Genomic DNA, 12,743 nt, shown 5'->3' on the forward strand with positions numbered 1-12,743 from the left:
GCAAAACGCGCTTACAGTAAGCGTGTGAAAATAATGTAATCTAAAATAATTTGAAATAAAAGAGAAAAAAATAAGATAAATTTAAAAAAAAAGGTTATACTTGCTTTAATATGCAAATAGATAATGATCACTAGATTATATAATTTTTAGTTAGTATAGTGTACATCAATTGTCCTCAATGTTTTTTTTCTTCTAAAAACATACAGTAGAGAACAAGACATTTTATGTCTCGGTAGAATACATTTTTTTCCAAGTCAAGAGAAATACATTATAACATTTGATCCACGCGACAGATACACCACTTTACTACACTACATAGGTACTTTATATTTTTAAACTTTTTAGAAGTGATAAGATAGGAATAAGCAAAAAGTAAGTAATTACACATAAAAATATTATTTAATAATATTGATATTTAATTTCTTACACATAAAAGTATTATTTATAAATAGAAATAGTAAAGTAATTTAATTAGAAGAAAAAATAAAGGAAAAACATCTTTTAAATTATATTTATTAATTTAATAATTTTATTGTTAATAACATTATTTGTTACCTTAATCACATAATTCCAAAATAATAAAAAATTGATAGTGTTCTTTTTAATTCCAGACATCATAATTGTGTGGAGTGAAGAACCATAAAATAAGAAATTATCATACTCAAACTCTAAAACAAAGAATGTTCCACATGTAGCTAATTGACTGACGTTTCTATTAATTTTAACAAGATCTCTTACTGTAGCTAAACCTTCCAAAGAAGGACTAAACAAACCACCCGCATCTACTTTGTAAGATTTTGTAGTTTTTTGTATTAAGAAAAGTATCAAGCTTTGCGTCTTTAATGGAGCAATATACCATGGCGTACTACATCTACACATTTATAGGAAAATATTAAACATGACATGACGATAATATGCATTACAAAATGTAAAAAATAATATAAAGTATCGCAAAAAAATTATAATAATAATTAGATTATGCCTACATTGTGTGATAGAAATGCATATCACAATCTATGAACTCCTGCCCAACGAAATTGCCTACAGTTAAATAAATAATGGGCAAAGCTAGCATTGTAGTATATTTTATAATTTCCAACACTTCGTCTTCCGTCATTAATATCTGAGACATCTATAAGCAATAGTATAATTGTTTAAAGAATTGATAACTTTAAATACTATAAATACTTTTGGAAAATTAAATAATGTGTGATTAAATAAAATTGTAAAAAATATGTCATGTTTGTCACATTACTTACGTTATATAAACTGATACTTGCTGAAAACACACCAATTACAAACACACTTAAATATGCTGGTCCAAAAGTTGCTTGCAACAATTTAGAAAATCTTATGTAACAAAAATAATTTCTCGTTATTATTTTTTTAATGTGTCAATTATGTAGAAAAACATTATTTTAAATGTTAATTTAATTTTTAATATAAATATATGTTAAAATACATGAATGCAAAGGTATAATTATTAATGCAATTTGTAATAAACTCGAATCGTTGGTAATTACAATATAAACAATCAAATTCTTAAATTCTCGCTAATATTATTCGTATATGACATAATTTTGACATAAATAATGTACTAACTCGATCGCTCTTCTATGAAAGTCCACTGCAGCGATTATTTTATCGCGAGATATAATAAATTTTTCAGTTGAACACATTTGTGGATCAATTTCGCTTAATATATGTTCCATACGATAGCTAGAAAAAGCAAATATTATAAAATTAGTACGCCACATGGAATGTAGCGTAACATAAAATTAATTTCATAAAAAACGCAAATTATTGATAATATCAGAACTAAATTATTTTATTAAATCTCAATTGCGTATTGTGAATGCCCAAATAATAAAAATAAGTTAAATAAAAGAATCTAGAGTAATAAATGGAAAAAAATAAATATTTTTATTATTAGTAAATATTAACCATAAGAAGGTATACTTTTGTTTTGCAAATGGAGAGAATAGAATTTCAATTAAGAAGAAAATTAACTATCAAATTTAATGGAAATGCAAGTATAAGTAAAAGAAAGAAAAATACTTTGATGAAAGATATGATTTTCATACCTAGCAACTTTAAATAGACCGAAAGCATGTAATGCATTTGCAAAACAGAATGATTCGGTAGCTATTAGAATAGTTAGAACAACAACCACTCCTGTGCTTATGTGTATCGCTATAATATGAAAGTATTTTTCTTGATCGATAAAATATTCCGTCAGAAGTATAAGCTTACGCGGACGAGTCTCGTTCAATGGTTTGACCATATCGAGTAAAATTGAAAAATATTGTGTAGAGATATAGAAAAAAATTGAAAAATATACGGACACTGCAATGGATTAAAATATTATTAAAATTATATAATGCTATAAACACTTTAACACAGTAGTGTGACAGCAATATTTATAATTGTTTCTTTAAAAACATTTTTTCACTTTCCAAATCAATTAAAAATGTTCTTTACTTTTTAACTTACAATTAGCGTAGTATGACAAAAGTTATAAAAAACAATTGTCTTATTTTTAAATTGTTTCATGTCATTTTATATATTACATTCAATAATTTATTCATAATTATCATAAAATTCTATTGTAAGTGAGTAAATAAATATTTATTTGACATTTACTTAATATAAACATCGTGAATGATTTTCCTGTGTTTGCTTGCTTGCGTATGATCTCGATCTCTCGATTGTCAATCAAGGAGTACCAATTATTTCGAATGCGTTTTCGGAACTCTTTTACCTATTAATACAATTAGTATTATTATACGTGGTAATTCATTATAGATTAAATTGCTTTTAAACTTACATTTTCTGTAATAGCATAAAATGTGATATATTTTGCAAAAATTAGTGTAAAATTTGCGTATATAGATAATATTTTTAGAATAGGACCCAAATTGTTTTCCGAGAAAAATAATTTCATCAACTAAAAATATCATGGCATTTAGAATTATTCAATATTCTTTAAATATCATTGATAACGTATGACATTTATAAAACACAATATTTTATAATATAATAGCACAATAACAAACAAAATAAAATAGAATATCACTCTAAAATAGTATATTAGATAAACTTATTGTTTATTTCGTAATAATACAATACTATAAATAATTAAATATATAGTATATATATATATATTTTTTTTTTTTTTTAAATTATTAAATATAAACTATGAATTATAAAAGAATATCATATAAGAATAAAACACAAGTATCATAAAATTATGTATTACAAATACAGATTGTGATAATATAAATACCAGAGCAGCTGTCAACGATATAACTATTAGTGTCACTAAAAAGAAACGAAATTGTCTAACTTTAAAATTATCATATGGCCAAAGACCAATCACTGATAAAAGAATGTAGTTCAGTCTATAATACTGATCCTCGGGAAACTCCATTTCAGACGACAGTTCAAGCATAACTGAGAACGTGCGAGATCTATAGAAACAATTTCCTTTTACGCATATCTTAAACCCGCTGCAATTTCTATAATTATCTCCTTTTTTTATTCTTTTATAACATTTGTCTACTGTATGAATAGCTAAAGTATCATATATTTGAAATTGTGGGAATTCTTGAAATGTTTATATCCGTATAAATTCAATAGAAAAAAAGGTCTTACGAATAAAAAAAGGCGATTTGTTTCTTTAGAGAAAGACTATACCCATTTATATGCCTACCCCATTAAAGATAATAATGATGACACAAAATAAAATGTGAATTGTCATAATGTTTAGTTAAGTGTAGTGTATCAATATTTTCCATGTTTCTCCTCCTCTTTTCCAAGCGCAAGCGTAATGAAGAATACAAATGTTACGTCGGCAAAGCGTTGCCATTTACGCATCGGATAGCAAGTGTGATACTTCTATACTTCAATGTACAGTGTCAATAGTTTTAATACTGTCGTTTACATCATATTTCAGTATTTAATGAATGGCAAAAAATATCAAAATTCCTGGGAGCACAATCACGGTAAAATAATACAATTTCTTTCATAGTAAGCGTCTTTTATATGATAATTGCAACGTTACTGAAATTTCACATACAGGCTACTTGAATAACAGTACAAGAAAGGAAGAGAAGAAATGTATACGATTTATTTTGCACATCAGTTTACACCATTCGTATGGTGTCATAAAAAAAAAAATATATAAAAATTAAATTTGCAATAACATAATGATCAATATAATCTAAAAAAAATTTTTTTTAATGAGATGCTAAGGCAGTGAAAAATTATATTACTCCAGAAAAAATTATTTACTTACACGCCGAAAAGTGCACAGTGCATTATACAGTGTATAATTAATTATTCTTAGTGGAGTTCTGAATTAGAAAAACATTCATATCATAATAAATATATACAGGGTCCCATTTTATTTCTGACAGTCAAATATTTGGAAATCACAGGATTTTAGAAAAAAATAGTTCACACAAAAGTTATAAAGTTTCGAGGGGGACATAAGATAATGCTATTGAGATCACGTAAAGGTCACCTTTAATTTTTTGAATAGGAATCACTAATTTTTATAACATGTTCCTGCAGCTGATGTCCAGACATTTTCAAACTATAAGAAAGACTTTTCATTTACTACTTCCAGAGTTATGAGTCTTGACATTTACAGTAGAGCGAGAGAGAAAAAAAATGAAGCATTATCCAATCGCGCTCCTTTCTCTCTCACTCTACTGAACTCTATGTAAATTTCAGGACTCATAATTCTAGAAGTAGTAAACGGAAAGAGGATTTTTTATAGTGTTTTAAAAACTTTACGATGCCAGCTACAAGAATATGCAATAAAAAATAAGGATTCTCATTTAAAAAATTAAAAGTGATCTTTATGTGACCTTCAACCAGCTTCAAAGTGAAATTTTTCGTGGTACACAATATATACTTATCAAATAATTAAAGTAAAGAGAGAAAAAAAAAACACGCAATTTATTTTAAAAGTACAGCAACAATGTATGTATCACTGCATATATCAAATTAAAAAAGTGAATTTAGTTATATAAAAATCTGAAAAAAATCTTTTAATTTAAATTTATTTAACAGTTTACTAATTTTATTACTGATTATATTGTTTATTTGCATTGTATATTTTCAAAATAATAACGAATCAATAATGTCTTGTTTCGGACAAGACAACTATGTGGACTGAAGAACCATAAAATAAGAAACCATCATACTCATGCTCTAAAACAGAGAATATTCTATATGTAGATAATCGGTTATTGTTTCCATTGATTTTAACAAAATCTCTTACAGTAGCTAAACCTTCCAGAGAAGGACTAAACATGCCACCGGCGTCGACTTTGTAACATTTCGTAGTTTTTTGTATCAGAAAAAGTATTAAATTCTGAATCTTTAACGGAGCATTATACCATCGTGTATTACATCTATATAATTGCAAAAAAATAAAAACACATTAGAAAATAATAATATGCACTGCATGATTTAAAAATAACATAACATTATTTAATATTGTGAAAATATTGAATTATATTACGTACTACGTACATTATTCGATAAAAATTGGAATCCGAATTGATAAATTCCTGTCCAGCGTAATTAGCTACAGTTAAATAAATAAAATGCATGGCAAGAAATACAACATATTTAATTATTTCTAACGTCTCTTTCTTTAGTATTATTAATTGAGACAACTGTAAACAATAGCTCATATAGTTAAAAGAATGGATAGCTTTGAATACTTGCAGACTTATCGTTAAAAACTAGATTAAAAATATAATTAAATAAAATCATGCCACCCTACACACTCACGTGATACAAATTAATGCTTGCTGAAACCACTCCTGCCGCAAACAAAAACAAGTACGCTGGCCCAAAACTTGTTTTCAGTAAGTCAGAAAATCTTAGAATAATAAATTTCTCGTTATTACTCCTTCAATACAACAATTATGTAAAAAATGCAATCGTAAATATTAATTTAATATTTAAAATATATTAAAATACATGCATATATAGAATTACAATTAATAGTGCATTGTGTGATAAATTTGAAATGTTTATTTGTATGATTATAATATATAAACAATTAAAATCTTAAACACTCGCTAATATTATTATTCTTGTATGACATAATTTTGTCATGAACTGACTCGATCGCTCTTCTATGGAAGTCTACCGCAGCGATTATTTTACCATGAGATATGATATATCGTTTAGTTATACACGTCTGTGGATCCAGTCCACTTAATACATGTTCCATACGATAACTAAATAAAAAATATAAGTAATACAAAATTAGTAAATTTTATAAAAATATTTAATTATTTTATTGACAATAACAATAGTTTTATTAAACATTGATTGCATATTGTAATGTTCCGATAAAAAGTTAATTAAATAGAAAAATCTAAATTTACAAATACAGGTAATAAAACATTTTTCTAGAAATAGATATTAATCATAAACATAATAAGATAAATTATCTGGTTTTACGAAACAAAGCACTTTTAATAAAAAAAAAAAAAAGATAATTATCAAATACTATAATAGAAATGCGAAAATAAGTAAAAAAAATAATATGATGCGAAATACAATTGCTATTTTCATACCTAGCTATTTTAAACAGTCCGAAAGCATGCAATGCGTTTGTTACTGAAAATGTTTCAGTAGCTACTCCAGTAGTCACTGAATGAAGCAACCCAATATTTATGTGTATTGCTATGATGTGAAAGTATTTCTCTTGATCGATAAAATATTTCGCCAGAAACAGGATGTTACGTGGACGAGACTCGTTCAAAGGTATGACAATATCAAGTACGATTGAAATATATTGTGTAAAAATAAAAAAAAATACCGTAGAAAACATAATAACTGAAATTAATCAAAATGTAGTTAATTAACGAGAAAACGTTAAAATAATTTCTTTTGTTAATTATTACATGTAAATAGCTTGAATCAAAATTTAAAGAAACTGAGTAATCGTCATACTTTTTAAAATATATGTGATTTTAAAAAATAAGATAATTGATTTTCATTTATACATTTAGAATGTACTGTCACGTGTTCACTCATATTTAGAGAGTTACTTTTTAAACTTACAATCTACTTCTTTAATGACAATCTATGTGGAAATCTTTTGTTACAAAACGGTAAATTTGAATACTAAATACGTATAATTACAAACTAATTCTAAATTAAGTAAAAATATATCGGAAATTGTGAAAACCGATTACCTAATTTTTAAATTATATTCATTTTAGATCATACTCTTGCCATCAGTCATTAATTGTTATTATAAAAAAGTTTTATAATAAGCAAGTAATTAAGTATTTATTTGATATTTACTTATTATAAGTATTGTAAATAATTTTCCTAAGCTTGACTGTTTGCGTATGATTTCAATCTCTTCATTGTCAACTAAAGCGTCCCAATTATTTCGAACGCGTTCTCGAAATTCTTTTACCTATTAACCAAAAGTACTATTATATACAACTTATGGTTCATTGCGGATTAAATCGTATTTAAACTCACATTTTTCAAAATAGCATAAAATGTGATGTATTTTATAAACATTAAAACAAACAAAATACCGAAACTTAATACTTTTACAATAAGTTCAAATTTGTTTCCCGAATCAAATAATTTGACCACCTGAAAATGTCATGACAATTAGTAATATCCAAAAAAATATTTGAGATTAAATCATACAACCATAATAAAACTAAATATTAGTCTAATGTAGCAATCAGATCAGAAATAAAATAGTGTGCTTATTTCACTGCCATATTATAAATAATAAATATTGATTATATTTAAATTATTCTTTATATACCATGATTTATAGAAATATGTGAGAACAGAGCAAAAGCGTCGTAACATTTTATACTACAAATGCAGATTGCGATAATATAAATACCTGAGGACTTATAAACGATATCAGTATCAATAACGATAGAAAAAAACGATACATTCTGACTTTAAAATCATCATAAGGCCAAAGACCGATCGTTGATAAAAGAATACGATTCAGTCTGTAATACTGATCCTCGGGAAACTCCATTTCAGACGATGGTTCAAACATGACTGAGGACGCGTGTGAAATTGTCTATAAAAACATTTCCTCTTATGTATTCCTCTTAAACCCGCTGCAATTTCCGTAATTATTTTATCTTTTTTTATTTTTTTATAACACCCGTCTGCGATACGAATACCTGTGGTATTATAGTTTATCTTTGAAATTGTGGGAATTCTTAAGATGTTTACATTCACATAAATTAAATAAGAGAGGAACGATGAAAAGGAACGTGAATATAAGAAGAGAAATGTACAATTTGTTTTTGTGGGAAAAGAGTATACCTACTTACATTACTCAATTATAGATAATAGTAATGAGAGAAAATAAAATGTGAATTATCGTAATGTTTTCTTAACTTTTACATTGCAATATTTTCTGTGTTTCTTTTTTTTCTCCCGCAACGCAAGCGCAATGAAGAACAGAATATTACGTTGGCAAAGCGCGGTCACTTATACGCATCGAACCAAACCTGATACTTCAGTACTTGGACACTTGAAATATATTGTGTCCGTGAATTAGTATTCACTGAGTATTCAAATAAAAATATTAATATTTTCGCTTAAATTATAATGTTTCAGTATTTATTGAATAGTGAAAATGTCAAAATTGTTAAAAACACAGTCGCATAACTTGAAAGCAATATAACTTCTTTCAATAACATCTTTTATGATTTGGAACATGTAGTTGCGACATTTTTAAAACTTTAAATGTAAAGTTAACTGTATAACAATAAAACTTAAAGCAAAAAAATGCGCATAAATTATTGCGTCATCAATTTACGATATTTATATATGTCTATTGTGTCACGAAATTAGCAAACATAAAAAATAATCTTACAGTTAACGTAATGCTCAATAATCTCACATTTTTTTTTTCTCAGTGAAATACTAGTGTAGTACAAAACAATGATTTTCCAGAAGAAATGATCAATAATTTGTGCGTCAGACAACGAACAATGTTATTATTAATCGATCTAATTGTCAGTGGAACTCGTTGCCTGAATTGGAAAACATTCGAATCATAATAGCAAGTATGTATAAACAGTAAGTAACACATAATAATATGTTGAATAAAATGAGTAAATCTTATCAAATTGCGAGTAAAAGTATATTTGGGTTAAATATATAAGCTTATCGAATAAATACATTTCGCGGTAGACAATATACGCTTATCAAATAATTTAAAAAAAAAAAAAAAAAAACATGCAATCCATTTTACAGCAACGATATATGTAAGCATCACTGTATGTATCAAACTGAAAAAGTGAATTTAATTACGAAAATCTGAAAAAAATCTTTTATTTTAAATTTATTTGACAATTTACTAATTTCATTACTAATTACATTATTTATTGATATTTGCATTGTATATTTCCAAAATAATAACAAATCGATAGTGTCCTTTCTAGTTTCGGACAACATAATTATGTGGAACGAAGAACCATAAAATAAGAAACCATCATACTCATGCTCTAAAACAGAAGATGTTCTACATGTACCCAACCAATTATTGTTTCCATTGATTTTAACAAAATCTCTTACAGTAGCTAAACCTTCCAGAGAAGGAATAAACATACCACCGGCATCGACTTTGTAACATTTCGTAGTTTTCAGTATCAGTAAAAGTATCAAATTCTGAATCTTTAATGGAGCATCATACCATCGTGTATTACATCTATATAATTGCAAAAAAATAAAAATACAACATTAGAAAATAATAATATGCATTGCATGATTCAGAAATAACATAACATTTAATATTGTGAAAATATTGAATTATATCATACTACATACATTGCTCGATAAAACTTGGAATCCGAATTGATAAATTCCTGTCCAGCGTAATTAGCTAAAGTTATATAAATCCAAACCATGATAAGAAATATAGCATATTTCATTATGTCTAACGTCTCCTCCTTTAGTTTAGTTATTAATTGAGTAAGCTGTAAGCAAATAGCTTATATATTTAAAAGAATTGATAGCTTTAAATATATTGCAGATATTGTTAAAAACTTAGATGAAAAATGTAATTAAATAAAATCATGCCACGCTACATCACACGCTCTACACTCACGTGATACAAATTAATGCTTGCTAAAATCACTCCTCCCGCATACAAAATCAAGTATGTTGGCCCAAAACTTGCTTTCAATAATTCAGAAAATCTTAAAATAATAAATTTCTTGTTAGTATTCCTTAGGAATAATATATATATATAAAACACTTATGTAAAAAAATGCAATCGTAAATATTGTGTGATTTAATGTTTAAAATATATTAAAAATTATTTAATATATTAATAAATTATTTAATAATATATATTAAAATACATGCACATATAGAATTATCATTAATAGTGCATTATGTGATAAACTTGAAATGTTTGTACAATAATAATATACAAACAATCAAAATCCTAAACACTAGCTAATATTATTCTTGTATGACATAATTTTGTCATAAACTGACTCGATCGCTCTTCTATGGAAGTCCACCGCAGCGATTATTCTACCATGAGCTAGGATATATTGTTTAGTTATAGACATCTGTGGATCCAGTCCACTTAATACATGTTCCATACGATAACTAAATAAAAAATAAATAATATAAAATTAGTAAATTTTATAAAAATATATAGTTATTTTATTGACAATAACAATAGTTTTATTAAGCATTGATTGCATATTGTTCCAATGTTCCAATAAGTAGTTAATTAAGTAAAAAAATCCAAATTATTAAATACAGGTAATAGATTTTTTCAGAAACAGATATTAATCATAATCATAATAAGATAAACCATCTGGTTTTACAAAACAAATAATTTTTAATTAAAAAAAAAAAAAATTACTAAATTTAATAGAAATACAAAAATAAGTATTAAAAAAAAAAAAAAAAAAAAGCGAAATACAATTGCTATTTTCATACCTAGCTACTTTAAACAGTCCGAAAGCATGTACTGCATTTGCTAATGAGAATGTTTCGGTAGCTACAGTAATAATTATTATGCAAAATAATCCAATATCCATATGTATTGCTATGATGTGAAAGTATTTCTGTTGATCAATAAAATATTCCGCCACAAACAAAGGTTCACGCAAACGAGATTCATTCAAAGGTATAACAATATCAAGTAAGATGGAAATATATTGTGTCAAAATATAAAACAGCGTCATAAAAAACATAAAAACTGAAATTAATCAAAATATTGTTAATTAATGAGGAAACGTTAAAATAATTTTTTTATTAATTATTACATGTAAATAGCTTGAACCAAAATTTTAAGAAACTGAGTGATTGTCATACTTTTTATATTTTACTTGATTTATAAAAAAGATAATTGATTTTTATATTTATATGACATTTGGAATATACCGTCACATGCTCAGTCATATTTAGCCGGTTACTTTTTAATTTTACAATCTACTTTTCTTTAATGACAATGTCTGCTAATGCTCCGCTAATGAAGACCTTTTGTTGCAAAGCAGTAAATTTGAATATTCTTCTTCTTCTTTTTATATCTATTTTTTTAATGACAATGTAGAAACCTTTTGTTGCAAAACGATGAATTTAAATATTAAATATGTCTAATTTCAAACTAATTCTAAATTCATTGAAAATATATTGGAAATTGTGAAAAATGATTATTTGGTTTTTAAATTATATTCATTTCAGTTCATACTTTTGCCATTAGTTACTAATTATTATTATAAAAAAGTTTTATGATAAACAAGTAATTAAGTATTTATTTGGTATTTACTTGCTACACATATTGTAAATAATTTCCCTAAGCTTGCGTGTTTGCGTACGATTTCGATCTCTTGATTGTCAACTAAAGCGTCCCAGTTATTTCGAACGCGTTCCCGAAACTCTTTTACCTATTAACCGAAAGCACTATTATACACAACTTATGGTTCATTGCGGATTAAATCGCATTTAAACTCACATTTTTTAAAATTGCATAAAATGTAACGTATTTTATGAACATTAAAACACCAAAAATGCTGTAACACAATATTTTTATAACAAGATCATATTTGTTCCCCGAATCAAATAATTTGATCAACTGAAAATGTCATGACATGATATAATAATATTCAAAAAATATATGATATTAAAACATACAACCATAATAAAGCTAAATATCGGTTTAATGTGTAGCTAATGTATCAGATAAAAATTTAAATTACGTGTTTATTTCATTACTATACTATAAATAATTGATTATATTTAAATTATTCTATATATATTAATGTGATTTATAAATATCTGAGAACACAGCAAAAGCAAATTTTATAATATCGTAAAATTTTACATTACAAATGCAGATTACGATAATATAAATACCTGAGGACTTGTAAACGATATCACTATCAATAACGATAGAAAGAAACGGAAGTATCTGATTTTAAAATTATCATATGGCCAAAGACCAATTGTTGATAAAAGAATACGATTCAGTCTGTAATACTGATCCTCGGGAAACTCCATTTTAGACGACAGTTCAAACATGACTGAGGACGCATGTGAAATCGTCTATAGAAACATTTCCTCTTATGGTTCATAATTATCTTCTTTTTTGTTTTTCTTTAACATCTGTCTGCGGTACGAATACTTGAGGTATTATGGTTTATCTTTGGAATTGTGGGAATTCTTAAGATGTTTATATTCATGTA

At 25.9% G+C, this 12,743-nt stretch overlaps 3 protein-coding genes across 4 annotated transcripts; all 3 read right to left on the bottom strand.

Annotated features, from left to right (window-relative positions):
• Nucleotides 1-497: 497 nt before the first annotated feature.
• Nucleotides 498-5,052, bottom strand: LOC137000111 (uncharacterized). 2 transcript variants are annotated; one of them, XM_067355899.1, is made up of 9 exons: nucleotides 3,287-5,048; nucleotides 2,828-2,947; nucleotides 2,644-2,761; nucleotides 2,085-2,346; nucleotides 1,603-1,719; nucleotides 1,260-1,350; nucleotides 987-1,132; nucleotides 739-871; nucleotides 498-668 (listed from the first exon to the last, which is right to left on the bottom strand). In XM_067355899.1, the coding sequence occupies exons 1-9, from the start codon at nucleotides 3,449-3,451 to the stop codon at nucleotides 615-617; spliced, it is 1,206 nt and encodes a 401-aa protein (XP_067212000.1). In that variant the 5' UTR covers nucleotides 3,452-5,048; the 3' UTR covers nucleotides 498-614. The 2 variants fall into 2 exon arrangements, with proteins under 2 accessions (XP_067212000.1, XP_067211999.1); XM_067355898.1 differs by having other exon boundaries at nucleotides 498-871; nucleotides 3,287-5,052.
• Nucleotides 5,053-5,078: 26 nt separating this feature from the next.
• Nucleotides 5,079-8,310, bottom strand: LOC137000114 (uncharacterized). Its single transcript, XM_067355905.1, has 9 exons — nucleotides 7,913-8,310; nucleotides 7,528-7,647; nucleotides 7,342-7,459; nucleotides 6,606-6,867; nucleotides 6,147-6,263; nucleotides 5,809-5,899; nucleotides 5,545-5,690; nucleotides 5,291-5,423; nucleotides 5,079-5,220 (listed from the first exon to the last, which is right to left on the bottom strand). The coding sequence occupies exons 1-9, from the start codon at nucleotides 8,075-8,077 to the stop codon at nucleotides 5,173-5,175; spliced, it is 1,200 nt and encodes a 399-aa protein (XP_067212006.1). The 5' UTR covers nucleotides 8,078-8,310; the 3' UTR covers nucleotides 5,079-5,172.
• Nucleotides 8,311-9,355: 1,045 nt separating this feature from the next.
• LOC137000120 (odorant receptor 63a-like) lies at nucleotides 9,356-12,581 on the bottom strand. The gene is made up of 9 exons (XM_067355928.1): nucleotides 12,415-12,581; nucleotides 12,014-12,133; nucleotides 11,828-11,945; nucleotides 10,996-11,257; nucleotides 10,540-10,656; nucleotides 10,145-10,235; nucleotides 9,865-10,013; nucleotides 9,613-9,745; nucleotides 9,356-9,542 (listed from the first exon to the last, which is right to left on the bottom strand). Exons 1-9 carry the CDS (start codon nucleotides 12,577-12,579, stop codon nucleotides 9,495-9,497), a joined length of 1,203 nt encoding a protein of 400 aa, XP_067212029.1. The 5' UTR covers nucleotides 12,580-12,581; the 3' UTR covers nucleotides 9,356-9,494.
• Between the last annotated feature and the right edge of the window lie 162 nt (nucleotides 12,582-12,743).

The sequence above is a fragment of the Linepithema humile genome, chromosome 5 (genome assembly GCF_040581485.1).
Source record: "Linepithema humile isolate Giens D197 chromosome 5, Lhum_UNIL_v1.0, whole genome shotgun sequence".
Classification (NCBI taxonomy): Eukaryota; Metazoa; Arthropoda; class Insecta; order Hymenoptera; family Formicidae; genus Linepithema; species Linepithema humile.